At 40.4% G+C, this 19962-nt stretch overlaps 1 protein-coding gene across 1 annotated transcript in view; it reads left to right on the top strand.

Moving 5' to 3' along the window:
• LOC122551133 (piwi-like protein 4) overlaps positions 1-19962 on the top strand; it is a 166965-nt gene that overhangs the window by 44145 nt on the left and 102858 nt on the right. The window contains exon 7 of the mRNA XM_043692759.1: positions 11890-12001. Coding sequence (XP_043548694.1) covers positions 11890-12001 — 112 coding nt within the window. The remainder of the gene's footprint in view (positions 1-11889; positions 12002-19962) is intronic.

Raw genomic sequence — 19962 nt, 5'->3', positions numbered from 1 at the left:
TTATTTTTTAGGGGAACGGCCACAGGGGAACCCTGCACTGCCTGCTTCTTCCCCTTCCCACCTCTAACTGTTACCCAGCTACCTCTGTTCTCCGGCGTTACTATGTCCCTGTAGCTTCTATCAATCACCCTCTCAGCCTCTCGAATAATCCTCAGTTCATCCAACTCCAGTTCCAGTTCCCTAACTCGTTCGGTGAGGATCAGGATCTGACTGCATTTCCTGCAGATGAAGTCGGCAGGAGTATCGGTGGTCACCCCTACCTCGAACATCCTGCAGGAGGAACATTCCACCGCCTGCGCTGCCATGACTGTACACTTTCTCCAAAAACAAGAACACTGAGTCAATAACACTGAGTCACTTACCTGTGAACTTTAAAGTTAGGTTAGAGGAGGAGGGTGGGAGGGAAGACCTACGGATGTAGGACCTGGGGTGTAGAACACACCCACTCAAATACTAATCACTTACCTTCCCGCCCAGCTATGCGCTCCAACCTCACTTCCGCTGCTCCCACTCAAATGACCGTTGGTGATTAAAGGGTGAGTATACTCACCCTTTAATCACTAACTTTATAGGCTCTCTCTTTTTCTATGATACATTTCCTGACTTACTTTGTCAGCCATGGCTGTCTAATCCTCCTCCCTCACCCCCCGAATATTCTTTCTTTTTTCTGGGATGAACCTCTATACTGTGTCCCCAATTACACCCAGAAACTCCTGCCATTGTTGCTCAACTGTCTTCCTCACAAGGCTCTGCTTCCAGTCGATTTTTGTCAGTTCCTCTCTCATGCCTGTGTAACTGTAACACCATTACATCCAAATTTGCCTTCTCTCTTTCAAACTGCAGACTTAACTCTACCATATTATCATTGCTGCCTCCTAAGTGTTCCCTTACTTTAAGATCTTTTATAACGTCATTACACAGCACTAAGTCCAGAATAGTGTGCTCCCTTGTGTGCTCCATCACAAGCTGTTCCAAAAAGCCATCCTGTAAGCATTCCATGAATTTCCTTTCTTTGGGTCCACTGGCAACATTATTCACCCATCCATTTGCATATTGAAGTCCCCCATGATCACCGTGATCTTGCCTTTCTGACATGCCCTATCTATTTCCTGGTACAGGAGAAAATCAAGAGAAAACTCTGTGAGAAAGAGAAAGGATGCAAGCATTTTGGTGTAGCAGGGAGAATAGCAGCTTCTAAACTACAACAGCTATGGAAAGTTAAACTAAAATCCTGGTTTGGTGGGAGCTTAAACCCATCCTTCATGCTGCTTCAATTTTTAAAATGCACAAGGACTCACAACCTGTTCACTTCACTAGCTAGGAACAGATTGTTTGCCACTGCTGTCTTAACCTCTCTTTACAAAAAAAAGGACAAAGGGCATCTCTTAAAGCCATAGTATCGTCACACCTTCCTGCTTTAAATAGAATGAACCATCAATGTCCAAGGATGGCTTGATTTTTAAATACCTTTTGATCTTTGGCTATTAGTATACTGCAATGCACATATATTTCATTGTCGCTAAGCATGCACACATTCAACACTACAGTACATTTCAATTCATTGTTCCCCCACAGAATGCCTCCATCTTCACTCATCTAAATCGTGACAACATGTTGGCAATTACATTCTCTTATCCTGCTACATGTATAATTTTCAAATTGAATGGCTGCAATAATAAGCTCCATCTAAATAGTCTGGAATTTTTATCCTTAAATTTTTCCAAAAACCTTAAGGCGTTATGATTAGTATATACAATTATCTCAGACACATGATTGACAATATAAATGTTGCAATGCTAATGCCAAATGTAAGGTCTCCTCAATTGTGGAATATTTCTTTTGATGAATATTTAGCTTTTGGAAAAAATACCCAGTAGGTGTTCTCTGGTTGTCTTGCAAGAGTACATCACCAACCCCTACATCACTTGTATCGATAGCCACCTTGAATGGCTTTGCATAATTAGATGTTGCTAACACAGGGGCGGTGATTACCACAGCTTTCAGGTTGTCAAATATCTTCTGACACTCTTCCCTCCACTGAAGTGTTTTGTGCTTCTATAACAGGTCCGTCAGTGCAGCAACCACACTGCTAAAATTCAATACTTAATTTTTGATAAAAACCATTCAGTCCCAGGAATCATAGTACTTCTGTTTTCATCAGTGGTATGGGAAATTCCATAAACACCTTTGTTTTCACATCCTGTGGAGCTATCTGTCCATGATATGGCCCAGGAACATGACTTGGGCTTTTGTGAACTCACAGCCAAGTTTATCACCAAGCCAGCCTCTTAAAGTTGATCAAATAATTCTGCTAGATGCTCTAATTGCTCCTTCCATGTGTGACTGAAAATCACCAGATTATTTATGTATAACACACAATCCTGAAATGACTTTATTGGTTAATCTTTGAAATGTGGCTGGCACATTTTTATACCAAATGGTATGACTTTAAACTGGTACCGGCCATTCAGTCTCTGAAAGCTGAAATTTTCTTCACTCTTGAGCATTTTCTTAGTAAGTCCAACATAGAAATATAATTTGCTTGTCCCACCTTCTCAATACAGTCTTCCAAACGTGGAATAAGATATGAATCAGACTTTGTAACTTGATTGACTTTGTGATAGTCCACATCGTTGGGTACTGTCTGGTTTTGGCATCATTGCTATGAGTGAGCTCCATTTTCTGCAATTCACTTGAACTATGGCATTTTTGAACATGTTTTCTATGTCTTGCCAACTTCAAAGGATTACGTCTATATGATATTGCTGAATTGGAACAGCATTTCCTATATCTACATCATGGGTAATTAGATTAGTACTTCCCAGGTTCTTCCCACATAACACACTAGCTGATTTGTAAAAATCTTGCAGCTCGTTTTGATTTTCCTCTGGAAGGTAACTCAATAATGTGTCCAAATTTTTGAGAGCTTCCTCATTGTACAATTTAATTTGAGGCATGTCCGATTCAGAATCATCTGAAATCGGTTCTTCACTTTGTGTTGTAACCAGCAATACATTGATCTTTTGCTTTCCTTCCTAGTCAAAATACCTTTTGAGTGTATTCACTTGATACACAGATTTCCTTTCATCTGGTCTTCTTATCAAATAATACGACAAGAGTCTTAAATGGTTGCATTGGACCCCTCCCTAAAACTAAGTGTGGGAATCAATATTTGTTGACCATAATAGATATGTCTGTTAGATTTCTGGAGGCCATTCCATTAAGCAATATCATGGCTAAAAGGATTGTAGAAGAGCCACTGACATTTTCTGCTAGATATGGGCTACCTGCTGAAATACAATCAAATCAAGGGAGGGGTCCTATGCAATCAATTAGGACTCTTGTAAAGGGTTCCTCAAATGTGGGAATGGATATTAAGAGGGTTGTTTCTATCACTTCCTGAGGTTTTCCAATTACCTGACATGTATGACATGTCTGGCAAAATTCAACCACATCTCTGCAATCTAGGCCAATAAAATGTTTTATTATTTTGGCTTGAGTTTTTCCTTACTCTAATGACGACCTACCGGTAATTCATGCTACCCACAACACCTCCTTTCTGTAACCTACTGATAAAACAACTTGATGAACTTCTGCCCGTTTTTCATCTACCTGAATAAGTAATGGTTTCCATTTCCTCATCAAGGCTACATTTTTAAGATAGCAACATTCTGGGATACATTCAAATTTTTCTGTGTACATTGTTTAATATAACTGCTTTAATTTCTTATCTTTCTGTTGTAATTCATCTAGCTTATCTGAACTAAAAATATCTATTTTGTCCTCCACTGTCCTTATTTTTTCCCAACCATTTAATCAAACGTAGTTTCTGATAATTGAACGTAAACTTCCTTACCTTTACTATTTGATTTCTCAAATAGTTTTAACTGATGCTTTGGAACATTTTTACCACACAGTCAGGAAAAATCCCAGGTTATATATCCTGTAACACCTCAGTTGTCTGACCTTTCATTGGCTTTTCAATCACAATAGTCATCACTCTCACCTGTGATCCAGCTGTATCATTACTAAGGATAACTGTATGTCTGAAACTGAAAATTCCTCTATTACTCCTCCCACTTCACCACTTTTCACTGGACTCTCCAGCCTCATCTTATAATGCAGAATATTGTACTTCTTAACATGAATTCCAAATATTACCATCTTTTCTGGCAATGCTCCTTCTGAGTTACATATCTCCTCATCTTTTATCATCAAAGATTGACTTGCTCCTGTCTCTATTAAAATTTTAATTTTTTTACCTGCTCCTCCTGGCATACATGAGTAAACCTTATCCATGCAAATAATTCTTTAAAGAGATATGGCACTTTCTTCTCAACCAACCCGTCATCAGGTTGTATGTTCTTGCAGCTTTTTAGCTTCTACTGTACTTTCCTTTATATTTCAACAAAACTTACTGGTTTATCCTGTTTTCCCAAATCTGTCTTCCCAAAGCATCAATGATATCTCCTTTGCCCTTACCTTGTGAGGATATCTCTTTCCCCCAAGTTTTATTCCTCGCAGATTGAAATTGATATCGGAAGCTTGATTTATGAACTAACTCATAACCATTGTCCATTTCTGCAGTCTTAACTCTCTGGTCTTCCACATGAGTTCGCACTACTTCAGGTTGCGAATTTTGAACTTCTTCAAAGTAGTTGTCTGTCTGAAAGTGTCATATGTTTGACCTATTTTCAGTGCCTTTATCCACCTATCAAAATTGCTTTGTTTAGATGTTTCAAATTCAATGTAGGTTTGACCAGGCTCCCTCCTTAGATTCTTGAACCGTCTGTAGGCTTCTGTCACTAGTGCATATGCACATAAAATGTTTTTTTTCACATCATCATACTCCCCAAATCCCTCCTCTGACAGTGATGCAAATACCTCACTTGCTCTACCTGCCAACTTTGTTTGCATCAACAATGCCCACGTGATCACCAGCGATTTCATTTGTTTAGACACTTTCTCAAATGAAATGAAAAATGCTTCTATATCCTTGTCGTCAAACATAGGCAATCCTTGGACATTATTAAACAGATTCCCCACCAGGCTTTTGATTATGATGAGATTGCTGTCTGTTCCTACTCCTGCCTTGCACCGCCACCTCCGCATTTTGAATCAACTTTGTGTTTTCAGTTCTAATCTCCGTAGTTCAAAAACTCTCTCTTTTTCCTTTTCTTCTGTTTAGTCTTCCCTTCTTTCTTTTTCCTCTGCTAGAACTGCTCTCTTTTTCTGCTTTTCTTCTGCCTTCAATCATAATTCAAACTGTTTAATTTCCTTTTCATGCTTCATTTGCAATTGAATTTTAGCCATTTTCAAAGATTCCAATTGCATTTCTGGATATCATAAATGTTGAGCTATTGTTTGCAATTACCTCCCCTTTTTACTCATACAAAGGCAACCTAACTCCAGCTTGTTTGTCAATTCCAAAAGATGTGCCTTGCTTACTTTCTGTAATACTGCCAAATGACTTCTTCCACCCCCAGGAAACTCTTAGTTACCGAAAGAACCATGACTACACAAAGCATTCCCTATTTAAACCAACCATAAAGCGAACACCAACACTGAATACTCATTGACTTTGAGTCCAATAATCATAAACCCAAACTGGAATGAGAGATTGCAATCCCAACAAGAGCCCCGGTTTTCTTTTGTGGACCAGATCATACCCCTCAAGATATATAAAGAAGATAACCTAGACACTAACTTTTTATTTTTTTAAAGGCAAATGTAAGATGCTGTGTTCCAGTTGCACTAGATTGAAGCAAGCACTTGAAGCAAATTATGATTTATTCAGATAGATTGATCTGATTTATTGTCACGTGCACCGAAGTAGAGTGAAAAGCTTTGTTTACGAGCAGTACAGTCAGATCATAGTAAGCAAGGACATAGATAGGGTGAAAATAAACCTGGACAGAGTAAGGCGTACAGGTTACACTACATAGGACATGTGCTAGACAAGATCAACATTAACAAGATCATGCACCATGTCACCAAGCCTGCTATCTCCTTTTTGTATCCTGACTCATCATCGTTTGATATCTGACCTGCCATAGTATTTTTGTCAGCAAACCTGCAGATAGCATTTATTTGGAATTTGGTAACACAGTCATGTGTGTGTTCAGGCAATATAGGAGGAGGTTGAGAACACATCCTTGGGAGGCTACCATGTTGAGTGTTATCGTGGAGGAGGTGTAGTTATATATCTTCACTGATTACGATCTATGGTTAGGAAGCTGAGGATCCAGTTGCAGAAGGCAGAGCTGAGACCTACAGCCTGAAGGGGATAATGGTATTGAAGGCAGAGCTGTAGTCAATGTCAGGAGTCTGGCAGAGATGTCCTTGATATCTAGATGTTCCAGCGATGAGTGTAGGTTTAGGGATATGGCATTCCACTGTGGACCTGTTATGTCAGTAGGCAAATGGCAGGGGACTGAGGCATGATGCAAGACTCGAGTTGTTGTTGGCAAAACAAATCCTCTCAAAACAGTTCATTAATATGGAGGTCAAAGCCACAGGTAATCATCAAGACATGTTACATGTGCTTTCTTAGGTACTGGGATGATGGAGGTCTTCTTGAAGCAGGTGAGGACTTTGGCTTGTAGGAGGGAGAGGTTAAAGATGCCAGTGAATACCTCTGGCAGCTGGTCCATACAGGATCTAAGTGCATGGCTGGGGATTCCATCTGGGCTCATCACTTTTCTTGGGTTGACTCCCAGGAAGACCAATCTGTTGTCTGCAGCGGTGATGTAGGGAAGATGTACTTCCGGGACTGTCGGGACAGATGACACCATCTGGCTGGAATAGAAAACATTGAGCACATCAGGGAGAAATGTGGTCTGCTTCATTTTGTATCCTGTTATGTTGTTTATGCCTTGCCACAGATAGTGGCAGTCCGTAAGGTTGGTTCGGACCTCTAATTTGGTCTGGTACTGCCTCTTGGCATCTCTGATGGCTCTGTTTAGGTCATGTCTGTACTTTCTGTATGGTTCTGGGTAATCTGACTTGAATGCTGCACACCTGGTCTTCAGCAGGGAGTGGATTTCCCAGTTCATCCAATGTTTCCCGGTTGAGGAACACCCAGATTGACTACTTTGGCAAGCAGTCCTCCACGCATCAGCTAATGAAATCCATAGAGGTGGTGGTATACTCATCCAGATTCTCCGCTGAGTATGTGAATATGGTCCAGTCCAGTGATTCCAAACAGTCCCAGATAGGCTCTTCTGCTGCTTCTGAGCAGCATTGTATTCCTTTTTGTGAAGAATCCTCTCATTGCAGCATCTGTATTCTTACACTATAGTTAAAATACAAACAAAAGAAGAATTGGTGTCACAACTCTAATGGAAATTTTAATATAATAATAGGTTATTTAATCTACTGAACAGCAACTGTTCCAATATAATAACACACAATAAACACACACTTGGCAAAGGCAAGTTCAGTTAAATAGATTGTCTCACATGCAATGCTCCAGTCTGGAAGAAAAGAGTATCAAGTGAAAAAACAAAAAGAGAAAGAATGCAAGCATTTTACTGTCACAGGTAGAGATGTATAACAGTTTCCAAACACCATTGAAGGTTAAACGAAAGTCCTGATTTTGTGGGAGCTTGATTCCACCCCTTTGTGCTGCTTCAATTGTTCCAACCTTTTGAAAGAAACGTAAGGCCTCACATGGTATTCACTTTGTTGGTTGGGAACAGACCACTCACTACCTCTTCTTTTCATTTTAAATAAAACCAGGACAAAATACGCCTTTTAAAGCCATAGTATCCTCACATTACTAAAAATGAATATTGACTTCCCAATTAGAACATTGAACATTACAGCGCAGTACAGGGCCTTTAGCCCTCGATGTTGCGCTGCCCTGTGAAACCAATCTGAAGCCCATCTAACTGACGCTATTCCATTCCCGTCCATATGGCTATCCAATGACTATTTAAATGCCCTTACAGTTGGTGAGTCTACGACTGTTGCAGGCAATGTGTTACATGCCCTTACTACTCTGAGTAAAGAAACTACCTCTGACATCTGTCCTATATCTATCACCCCTCAATTTAAAGCCAAGTCCCTTGTGCTAGCTATCACCATCTGAGGAAAAAATGCTCTAGCTGTCCAGCCTATCTAACCCTCTGATTATCTTATGTCTCAATTTAGTCACCTCTCAACCTTCTTCTCTCTAATGAAAATAGCCTCAAGTCCCTCAGCCTTTCCTCATAAGACCTTCCTCCATACCAAGCAACATCCTAGTAAATCTCCTCTGAATTCTTTCCAAAGCTTCCACATTCTTCTATAATACGGTGACCAGAACTGTATGCAATACTTCAAATGTGTCCGCACTAGAGTTTTGTACAGTGCAGCATAACCAGCGCCTCCGAAACTCAATCCCTCTACCAATAAAAGCTAACACACTGTATGCCTTCTTAACAACCCGATCAGCCTGGGTGGTAACTTCCAAGGATCTATGTACCTGGACACTGAGTTCCCTTTGCTCATCTACACTACCAAGAATCTTACCATTACCCAAATACTTTGCATTCCTGTCACTCCTTCCAAAGTGAATCACCTCACACCTTTCTGCATTAAGCTCCATTTCCCACCTCTCAGCCCAGCTCTGCAGTTTATCTATGAGGAGAAAGTAAGGACTGCAGATGCTGGAGATCAGAGCTGAAAATGTGTTGCTGGAAAAGCGCAGCAGGTCAGGCAGCATCCAGGGAACAGGGCTTATGCCCGAAACGTCGATTCTCCTGTTCCCTGAATGCTGCCTGACCTGCTGCGCTTTTCCAGCAACACATTTTCAGCTGCAGTTTATCTATGCCTGTCTGTAACCTACAACATCCTTCACCACTAGCCACAATTCTACCGACCTTCGTGTCATCGGCAAATTTACTAACCCATCCTTCTATGCCCTCATTCAAGTCATTTATAAAAATGACAAACAACAGTGGACCCCAAGCATATCCTTGCAATCCCGCACTAGCAACTGAACTCCAGGATGAATATTTCCCATCAACCACCAACCTCTGTCTTCTTTCAGCCAGCCAATTTCCAATCCAAACTGCTAAATCACCCTCAATCCCATACCTCTGTATTTTGTGCAATAGCCTACAGTGGGAAACCTTATCAAATGCCTTACTGAAATAAATATACACCACATTAACTGCTTTACTGTCATCCACCTGTCTGGTCACCTTCTCAAAGAACTCAATAATGTTTGTGAGGCATGACCTACCCTTCACAAAACCGTATTGACTATCCCTAATCAATTTATTCCTCTTGAGATTATTATAAATCCTATCTCTTATAACCTTTTCCAACACTTTACCCTCAACCAAAGTAAGGTTCACTGGTCTATAACTTCCAAGGTTGTCTGTACTCCCCTTCTTGAACAAGGGAACAACATTTGCTATCATCCAATCTTCTGGCACTATTCCTATAGACAATGACGACATAAAGATCAAAGCCAAAGGCTCAGCAATCTCCTCTCTGGCTTCCCAGAGAATCTGAGGATAAATCCCATCCAGCACAGGGGACTTATCTATTTTTACACTTTCCAGAATTGCCAACACCTCCTCCTTATGCACCTGAATCCCATTTAGTCTAGTAGCCTGTATCTCAGTATTTTCCTTGATCACATTATCTTTTTCTAGTGTGAATACTGATGAAAAGTATTCATTTATCATTTCCCCTAGCTCCTCCGACTCCATGCATAACTTCCCACTACTATCCTTGATTAGCCCTAAACTTTAGTCATTCTTTTATTCCTGATATACCTATAGAAAGCCTTAGGGTTTTCCTTGATCCTCACTGCCAATGGCTTCTCATGTCCCGCCTGGCTCTTCTTAGTGCTTTCTTTAGGTCTTTCCCAGCTAACTTGTAACTCTCAAGTCTCATCCTGTTTCTAATCTCAGCCCATACTACCTCATTACACGAGTCCTGAAAAGTCCTTTCTGCCACCATAATACTATCCTTGACTAACAATGCCACACCTCCCCGTCTTTTACCATTTTCTCTGTTCTTACTGAAACATCTAAATCCTGGAACCTGCAATAATCATTCCTGTTCCTGCTCTACCCATGTGTCTGAAATGTCCACAACATCGAAATCCCAGGTACCAACACATGCTGCAAGTTCACCCACCTTATTCCAGATGCTCCTGGTATTGAAGTAGACACACTTCCAATGAACTTCTTGCTTGCCGATGCTTTCTTGCAATCTTGAACTCTTAGTTCTGACTTCACTACTCTCAACCTCCCCTATACTCAAATTACAATTTTGGTTCCCATCCCCCTGCTGAATTAGTTTAAACCCACCCAAAGAGCATTAGCAAATTCCACCCCCCACCCCCCGGAATATTTGTACCCCCTGGTTCAGGTGAAGACCATCCTGTTTGTAGCGGTCCCACCTACCCCAGAAAGACCCCCAATTATCCAGGTAACCAAAACCCTCCGTCCTGCACTATACTTTTAGCCATCTGTGTAATTCTTCTCTCTCCTTATTCCTCACCTCGCTAGCATGTGGGACAGGCAACAACCCAGAGACAACAACTCTGTTAATTCCAGCTGTAAGCTTCCACCCTAGCTCCCTGAATTTCTGCCTTAAATCCACATTTCTGTTCCTATCTTTGTGGTCCATAGAGGCACCAACAACAACTTGGAGCTGCTCCCCCTCCCCCACAAGGATCCAAAAACATGATCAGAGACATCACAAGCCCTGGCACCTAGGAGGCAATACACAAACCGTGAGTCTCTCATTCCCATTGAACCTCCTATCTTCCCCTAACTATGGCGTTTCCAACGACTAACGCTCTGCTCCTCTTCCCCCTTCCCTTCTAAGCAAAAGGGACAGACTCTGTGCCAGAGACCTGTGCCCCATTGCTTACCCCTGGCAAGTCATCCCCCCAACAATATCCAAAATGGTATACTTGTTGCTGAGGGAAACAGTCACAGGGGATCCCTGCACTGCCTGCCAGTTCCCTCTCCGTCCCCTGACATCTACCTTCTTCTTTTGCTTGAGGTGTGACTACTTCCCTATAACTTTTCTTGATAACCCCTCTGCCTCCTGAATGATCCAAGTTCATCCAGTTGCAGGTCCAGTTCCTTAATGAGGTTTTCAAGGAGCTGAGTTGGGTGCAATTCCCACAGGTGCAGTCAGCAGGAACAATAGATCTGACCCTTCCCTCTCAGAACTTTCAGCTGCCCTAACCTCCATTCCCACTATTCTAAATTCCCAATGAGACTACTGACAAATTAAAACAAAAGGAAACTAGTTACATTACCAATCCGGCGCACAAGATCTTTTGTTTGGTTAGAGGAGGAGGACGGGTGGGAGACACTACCCGAATATTGTTTCGGGTAAAGCAACCCAAGTTTAGCTGATGTGTTAGTGGAGATTCAAAACAGTGAGTCCCATACCCTCTTTATGGATGTGTCTTGACAATGGCTTTTGACCCTGTTTTGGACTAGGCAAACAATGGTTTGGAGTTCTGCTGCAGTTTAGCACAGCTAGTGTCCTAAGTTTAGCCAGTTGAAGAAATTCAAAATTGTGAACTTAATTCAGCCATTGCTTAGAATATTGAAATATGAAAGAAAAGCATCTACCCTTATCGTTGTGCTAATAGCACTGAATTTCAGGGATGGACAAATTTCCTCAAGTATAAATAAAGTGTTTTTCTCACAGTTGTAGCTATAGTAATTATAATAGGTAGACTCCTACTCGGACAGACGTATGCTCAAAGTTGGCTCAGCTAAAATGCAGAATTAGTAGAGGCTAATGGGGAGCAGCTGCACATTTATTGACATATCCAGTTATGGTAACCTAACTTGAAGAAAAAATCTAGATCGTCATTCTCATTATAGGTTTTTATATTACTGCACTGTTTCTTTCTCCTAGATACAACAACAAAACATATCGTATCAATGACATTGACTGGAATGTGAAACCTACCGACATATTCAAAAAAGCAGATGGAACTGAAATCACCTATGTTGATTATTATTCACAGGTGGGAAAGTTGACCTATTATTAAAATAAGATACATTTGTCTGATGAGCAAGGTCAGTGAATTGGTTAGCACAAGACTCAAAATATCACTGCCCACAACAGTAGTAGACTCGCCAACTTTAAGGGCGTTTATATGGTCAATGGATAGATATATGGACGGGATGAAATACAGTAGGTTAGGTGGGCTTCTGATTCGTTCCACAGGTCGGTACAACATGGAGGGCCGAAGGGCCTGTACTGCGCTGTAATCTTCTATATTCTATTGCAATATTTAAAAGGCATCTGGATGGGTATATGAATAGGAAGTATTTGGAGAGAAACGGGCCGGATGCTGGAAAGTGGGACTAGATTAAGTTGGGATATCTGGGCGGCATGGACAAGATGGACCGAAGGGTCTGTTACCATGCTATACATCTCTATGACTCTATGTTCTATAAACAAAGGATATATTATGAAGGTGTGAGGAATTTTTATGTGAACTTTACTGATAGTAGAATTTATCATTATACTCTGTGGTATTATGAAGGTGTGTTAAAGCTTGATTTGAAAGTACGTGCTACTTTAAACTCAACACAAGAGAAGAAAAACTAACAGAAGGAGGAAGAGTAATGGATAAACACTAGTTGCAATGTATTATGACTACATTTGTTCTTTCAAAATTATGCAGTTCAAGAAGTTGAACAAAGAAGTTATCATTTGCAATAAATTTAATTTGCAGGTAGCTATTTTGACCAGGCAAAGTTTATTTGAGAATCAGGATACTTAGCACTGAACAAAGGTGCAATAGTTCAATGCACATTTTTTTCTAGCCATAGCCTCCTCCATCACATGCCAACAGAAGAGCTACTGCCCTCTGATTAGTCAGTAGGTCCTTACAAGTGGGACCTCTCCAACTCCATGCAAATGACTCATGGGGAGGTCCACTTGCCTTGCACTGCATGATTGGCTTGTGATTTAGCAGGCCTTCCCTGGAAGAGGCACCATTAGTCTCTCACCATTTTTCCTGTAGCAGCTACTAAAGTCCCTGACACCTTAAATCTGTGATCATATTGTGAAAGGAAATAAAATGTAAAAATGAGGAAGGGAGAGAAGATTTCCAACACAAATAAAACTCCTTGAGTAATAACTTTGTAAACTATTTAAAAATATAGCTATTAGTTATTAATTGTAATTACAGTATTTAATTAGAATACTTTCAGATACAAATTTCAACACTAAAGTGTAATAATATGAGGAGGTGCCAGTGTTGGACTGGGCAGACAAAGTCAAAAATCACACAACACCAGGCTGTGGTCCAACAGGTTTATTTGAAACTGCAAGCTTTCAGTGCCCCCGCTCCTTCCTTAGGCAGCTAACGAAAGAGAATACATCAGGCACAGAATTTATAAGTAAAATATCAAATGGTAATGCAATTTATATAAAAGTATTAAGCAAATCTATGTGGCTATTAAGTCTTTAATCAATTAGAATGGAGGTACAGGTTTAGATTAATTAATATTGATTGATAAATCTCAGAATTTCTTTGAAGTCACTGCCCTGAGATAAGTTTAGGTTTTATTAGAGTAAAGGTGACACCTCTGGTCAGACAGTGTATTTCAGGTGTGAGGCCATGTTTCAAGTCTTTTTGTGTCTGTCAGACTGGTTTTATTTCCAAAGGAGAAATTTATAAAATGCCGTATTGATTGACTGCCTACAGATCGTCTGCTTTTTGAGCAAAATAGAATGTATCTGCAAATGTAAATGCACCCCATAGATTTATATATGTGTGTGCATGTGTATGTGGGGTGGGGAGAGAGAGACTGTGTGTGTGTGTTGTGCTTGAGAGGGAGTGTATGTGAGTGTGAGAGAGTATATATTTATGTGAGTGTGCGCGAGAGTGTGGGTGCTTGAGAGAGAGAGTGCGCGCAGTTGTAAGCGAGTATATGACTGTGAGAGTGAGAGTGCAAGTGTGTGTGTGACAGTGCATAGTGTGGTAGGGTCACCTGTAGTATGACATGAACCCAAGATCCCGGTTGAGGCTATCCTCATGGGTACAGATCATAGTTATCAGTCTCTGTTCGGCAACTCTGCTTTGTTGCATATCCCGAAGTCCACCTTGGAGTACGTTTACCTGAAGATCCGAGGCTGGATGTCTTTGACCGCTAAATTATTCCCCCACACAAACATGCACATGTAGATTCATACACATGAACACATGCACACACTCTCTCACACAAACAGACACACACAGACCCCTTTTTCATACATACATACTCGCACCCGTACTCTCTCACAGGCCTATACTCCCTCACATTCTCTCTCAAGAGCATTTGCACACACGCACCCCATCCCCACACTCTTTCCTGTCTCTCCTTCCCTCATGCACACACGCACACATACAGACTCTCTCTCTTCCCTCCTCCCAATACACACACACAGACAAATCGGTGGGGTGAATTTGCATTTGCAGACTTGTATTTGCAGGTACATTCAATTTTGCTCAAAAAGCACACGGTCTGTAAACAGTCAGTAAATGTGGCATTTTATAAATTCCTCCTTTGGGAATAAAACCAGTCTGACAGTCACAAACAGACTTGAAACATGGCCTCACACCTAAAATGCATTGTCTGACCAGAGGTGTCATCTTTATTCTGATGTGGAGATGCTGGTATTGGACTGAGATGGACAAATTTAAAAATCATACTACAACAACTTATAGTCCAACAGATTTATTTTGAAGTACTAGCTTTTAGAGCGCTGCTGCTTCTTCAGGCAACTAGTGGGACAAGATCATAAGACTCAGAATTTGTAGCAAAAGATCATAGTGTCATGACAGTATGATCTTTTGCTATAAATTCTGAGTCTTGTGTCCTGCCAAATTCGCTACCTTATGAAGGAGCGGCACTGTAAAAGCTCGTACTTCCAAATAAACCTGTTGGACTATAACTGGTGTTTTTAAATTTTTTTTAACCTTTACTCTGATAAAACCTTAAATTATCTTGAGTCAATGACTTGAAAGAAATTCTGGGATTTACATATTTATCAATCGAAACTTGTACCTCTATTCTAACTGATTAAATACTTAACAGCTTTCTAGGTTTGTTTAATACATTTGTATAAGTTGTATGATCCTTTGGTCTTTTACTTAAAAATTTTATGTCTGATGTATTTGCTCACTAGCTGCCTGAGGAAAGAACGGGGGTCTGAAAGCTTGCGGTTTCAAGTAAACCTGTTGGACTATAACCCAGTGTTGTGACATTTTTGAATTTGCAATTATGTGGCATAAGATGATATTAAAAAGATACAAAACATGAGCTTGATTAAAATGAATTTGTCTTTTTTTAAACCACTTAAAAAGGGCAGCCTGATTCACAACAAAGGAATCTTACATCTTGAGTGTATTTTTTATTGCAATCACTGCTTCTATGATGTGGAGCAGCCAATGTTGGACAAAGCTAAAAATCACACAACACCAGATTTAGATTAGATATGATTCCCAGGCCATTTGGCCCAACAAGTCCACACCAACCCTCTGAAGAGTAACCCACCCAAACCCATTTCCCTCTGACTAATGCACCTAGCACTATGGGCAATTTAGCATGGCCAATTCACCTGACCTGTACATCTTTGCATTGTGGGAGGAAACCAGAGCAAACCCACGCAGACACAGGGAGAATGTGCAAACTCCACACAGACAGTTGCCCAAGACTGGAATCGAACCCAAGGCCAAGGTGCTGTGAGGCAGCAGTGCTAACCACTGTGCCACCATGCCATCCTGTTTATTTGGAAGCACTAGCTTTCAGAGCACTGCTCTTTCATCAAGTGGTTGTGGAGTATAAGATCATTAGACACAGTTCTTATAGCAAAAGATTACAGTGTCATACAGTGATATATTGAACAAACCTGGATTGTTAAGTCTTTCATCTTGTAAAATGCAGGTTTCGCTTCATTAATATGTAATCTCAGAGCTTTTTTTAAGTCACGTTCTCAAGATAATTTAATGTTTTATAACAAAAGGTGACATCACAGCTCAGACAATGCATTAAAGGTGTAAGGTTAGAGTCTGTATCCCAGTTTTGAGTCAGACTGGTTCTATTTCCAAAGTTTATAGAAGTTTATAAAAAGTTTTTTTTTTCTCCCTGGGGTGGGGGAATTCAGAACTAGAGGGCATAGATTTAGGGTGAGAGGGGAAAGATATAAAAGGGACCTAAGGGGCAACTTTTACATGCAGAGATTGGTGTGTGAATGGAATGAACTGCCAGAGGAAGTGGTGGAGGCTGGTACAGTTATAGCACTTAAAAGGCATCTGGGTATACGATTTGGAAGGGTTTAGAGGGATATGGGCCAAGTGCTGGCAAATGGGACTAGAATAAGTTAGGATAATTGGTCAGCATGGACGAATTGAATGGAAGGGTCTCTTTCTGTGCTGTACATCGTTATGACTCTAAGTCCATTATTTCTGAAAAGCTGAATAGCATTTCCAAATTATTGGAAATGCTGAGATTGTGGATGTGCATGCAAGTAATATAGCCCCTTAAGAAAGATCACAGCTGGGTAAATGACCACTTACAAAGGGTGTGTTACAAAGTTGAAAGAGAGTATGGTCCCTTTATGGCCTTTTCTGAACTGACAGATTGTGACAGCACATGTGTCCATGATGAGCTGACAGGTGCAGAGAGTGATGAGAATTGATAATGTATAGCAATCAGCTTGGAGTCGTGTTTTGATGTTAAGGCAACTGGATTTGAATTTAACTCATTAAATTATTCCCAGGATACCAAAAAGCAATTGATTTGAATTTTAATGAGAGAGTACGAGTCTTGGCGATGTAAAAAGAGAGGGCATTTCAAAAAATAGTCAGAACTAACTGATTATCGGACCAGAGAGCACATGTCATCTGAAAAGTGCTCTGAAAGTGCACAAATGAAATCTCTCAAGGCATCATCCAATAAAGGTACCAAGAAATTTTCTAAAAAGTTACTCACAATAAAAAGTAAGAAGGAAATGCAGAGTGAAGACAGCAGATTTGGAAGACTGGAAGGAAGACAGTGAAAGAGACAGTATGGACTTTAGAGATTAAGTTAATTTAAGGTTTAGTAATTGTGTTATTGGAGCACCATTTTAACAGAGTTAGGGTAAGATGGTGATTAGTTAAGAAAAAGGGGGCTCGGGTTTGTTAATGGTTTCATTTAATTTTCACTGTTATTGTTAGGAAAATAAGTTTTTTTTCTGTAAACTGTGGAAATCGGGAGTTTCTTTCGTTTACTTACTTTTAACAGATAAGGAGGCGGAATGGGACTATTTGACGCCAATCATTTGGCCCCGCTGTTTTGACTCTAAACTGTTTTGGCGCTCATTACTTTGGCGCTGAGCTGTTTTAGCGCCAATTCAGAATTTAAAAAAATATTGTAGACCCGTAAGAAATTTGTTTTTATTGCATTGTAAGAAATAAATATAATTCTTTTCTATTCATTACTTTTAACCTATTCATTATAAAAATGAATTTCTACATTTTGCTACATTTGGCAGTAGATGACTATTAACAATAGTTAAATGAGAAAATGATTACAAAATGAGATTTGAATCTACAGCGGGTCATTACAGCTTTGACTATCAACTCTTGCTAGTTGAGAAAATTACATTGGGTCATTAGTTATCCTCTCTTCTTTAACCAAACAAAACTTTTTTTTATTCTGAATTGGCACCAAAACAGCTCAGTGCCAAAGTAACGAGTGCCAAACAGCAGCGCCAAAACATACCCGACCCTGAGGAGGCAAGGCAAGCTTTTCTGGGTGTTTTAATTTTAATTAATGGAGGGATTCGACCTCTGCATTGTAACAGGTGCAATAAAACAAAGAGGAAAATTCCAAATACAGTCAGCACTTTGAAGTCTGCTCTCAAGAACTGCTCTTAAATATATTTTACTTTCCTTGGTTCTTATTTACACTTACTTATAATACGTGGTACATTGCAGCCAGATGAGAGTTTAAGAGCCACACTCGAGTTTTGTGCATGTGCGTTTGCCAATTAGTGGTTATAACAGGACACTTGGAAAATGTAAATGTAATAATTCCTCAAGGTCTATCAAACAAGTACAAGGCACAGGTCAGGAGTGTGATGGCACATTGTCCCTTTTCATGGATAAGTGCTGCTTCAACACACTCAAAGCTTAACATCAACCAGGACAAAGCAGTGTACTTGATTGTCACCGCATCCACTACTTTGAACATTTGTTTTTTCACCATTGGTGGGAGCTGTGTACTACCTACTAGATACACTGCACCAGTACACCAAAGCTCCTCAAACAATATCTTCCAAACCTGTCACCTCTGCCATCTAGAAGAATAAGGCCATTAGCTGCATGGGAACAACACCACCTGCAATGTCCCTTTCAAGTCACAAATCACCCTGACTAGGGAATATATTGCCTTTCCTTCACTGTCACAGGAACGACTTCCTCTAAGCACTGTGGGTGGCCCTAAGCTTTAAGAATGGCAGTTTTTAAGAAGGGAGCTCACAACCATGTTCTCCATAGCAGTTAGGAATGGGCAATAAATTGCAGCTTCGCCTTCAATATCAAAATCCTAGGAATGAATAAAAATAACCTGAAAGCAGAGTCAACATGGTTTTGTGAAAGGGAAGATATGTTTGACTAATTTCATAGAAATTTGCAGTACAGAAGGAGGCGATTCAACCCATCAGTCTGTACCGGCTTCCAAAAATGCTGCCGAGCTAGTCCCATTCTCCAGTCCTAGCTCCATAGCCCTTCAAACTAATCACTCTCAAATATATACACAGCTCTCTTTTGAAACCACCTATGGATCCCTCCATTGCAAATCTTAATACTTCTCTGAGATTTATTACAAAACTTTGAGGAAGTAGTATGCAGTGTGGATAAAGGAGGATCTGTATACCCATGTATACTTGGCTTTCCATAATCTATTTGCTAAAATGCCACATCAAAAGTTACTACAAAAAATAAAGAGCTCACAGTGTGGAGAGTAACACATCATGGATAATTGAGTTACAGGAAGCAGAGAGTAGGGATAAGTTGATTATTTTTGGGTTGGCAGCTGCAACCAGTGAAGTGTTAGAAGGATCAATGCTGGGCCATTGAATATTTAGGACCTACAGAAATGACTTCGATGAAGGCAATGAAGGTATTGTTGCTCAGTTTGCCAATAACACAAAAATAGGTAGGAAAGTAAATTGAGTTGATATAAAGAATCTGAAAAGCAATCACTGACATTTCACATAATTGGGTAAAACATTGACAGTTGGAGTATAACATGGGAAAATATGAATTTGCCCACTTCAGCAGAAAGAAAAATAGTATTGAATTGAATTTATTGAGGCACAGTGAAAATAGACAATAGCCAATAGGTGCAGGAGTAGGCCATTCTCTCCTTCGAGCCTGCACCACCATTCATTATGACCATGCCTGATCATCCTCAATCAGCATCCTGTTCCTGCCTTATCTCCATAACCCATGATTCCACTATCCTTGAGAGCTCTATCCAACTCTTTCTTAAACAAATCCAGAAACTGGGCCTCCACTGCCTTCTGGGGCAGAGCATTCCACACACCCACCACTCTCTGGGTGAAGAAGTTTCTCCTCATCTCTGTCCTAAATGTTCTACCCCTTATTTTTAAGCTGTGTCCTCTGGTTCAGAACTCACCCATCAGCGGAAACATGTTTCCTGCCTCCAGAGTGTCCAATCCTTTAATAATCTTATACGTCTCAATCAGATCCCCTCTCAGTCTTCTAAACTCAAGGGTATACAAGCCCAGTCGCTCCAATCTTTCAACATAAGATAGTCCTGCCATTCCAGGAATTGACCTCGTGAACCTACGCTGCACTCCCTCAATAGCCAGAATGTCTTTCCTCAAATTTGGAGACCAGAACTGCACACAATATTCCAGGTGCGGTCTCACCAGGGCCCTGTACAGCTGCAGAAGAACCTCTTTGCTTCTATACTCAAT

The sequence above is a fragment of the Chiloscyllium plagiosum genome, chromosome 6 (genome assembly GCF_004010195.1).
Source record: "Chiloscyllium plagiosum isolate BGI_BamShark_2017 chromosome 6, ASM401019v2, whole genome shotgun sequence".
Classification (NCBI taxonomy): domain Eukaryota; kingdom Metazoa; phylum Chordata; class Chondrichthyes; order Orectolobiformes; family Hemiscylliidae; genus Chiloscyllium; species Chiloscyllium plagiosum.
This window is presented reverse-complemented; position numbering and strand designations above follow the sequence as displayed.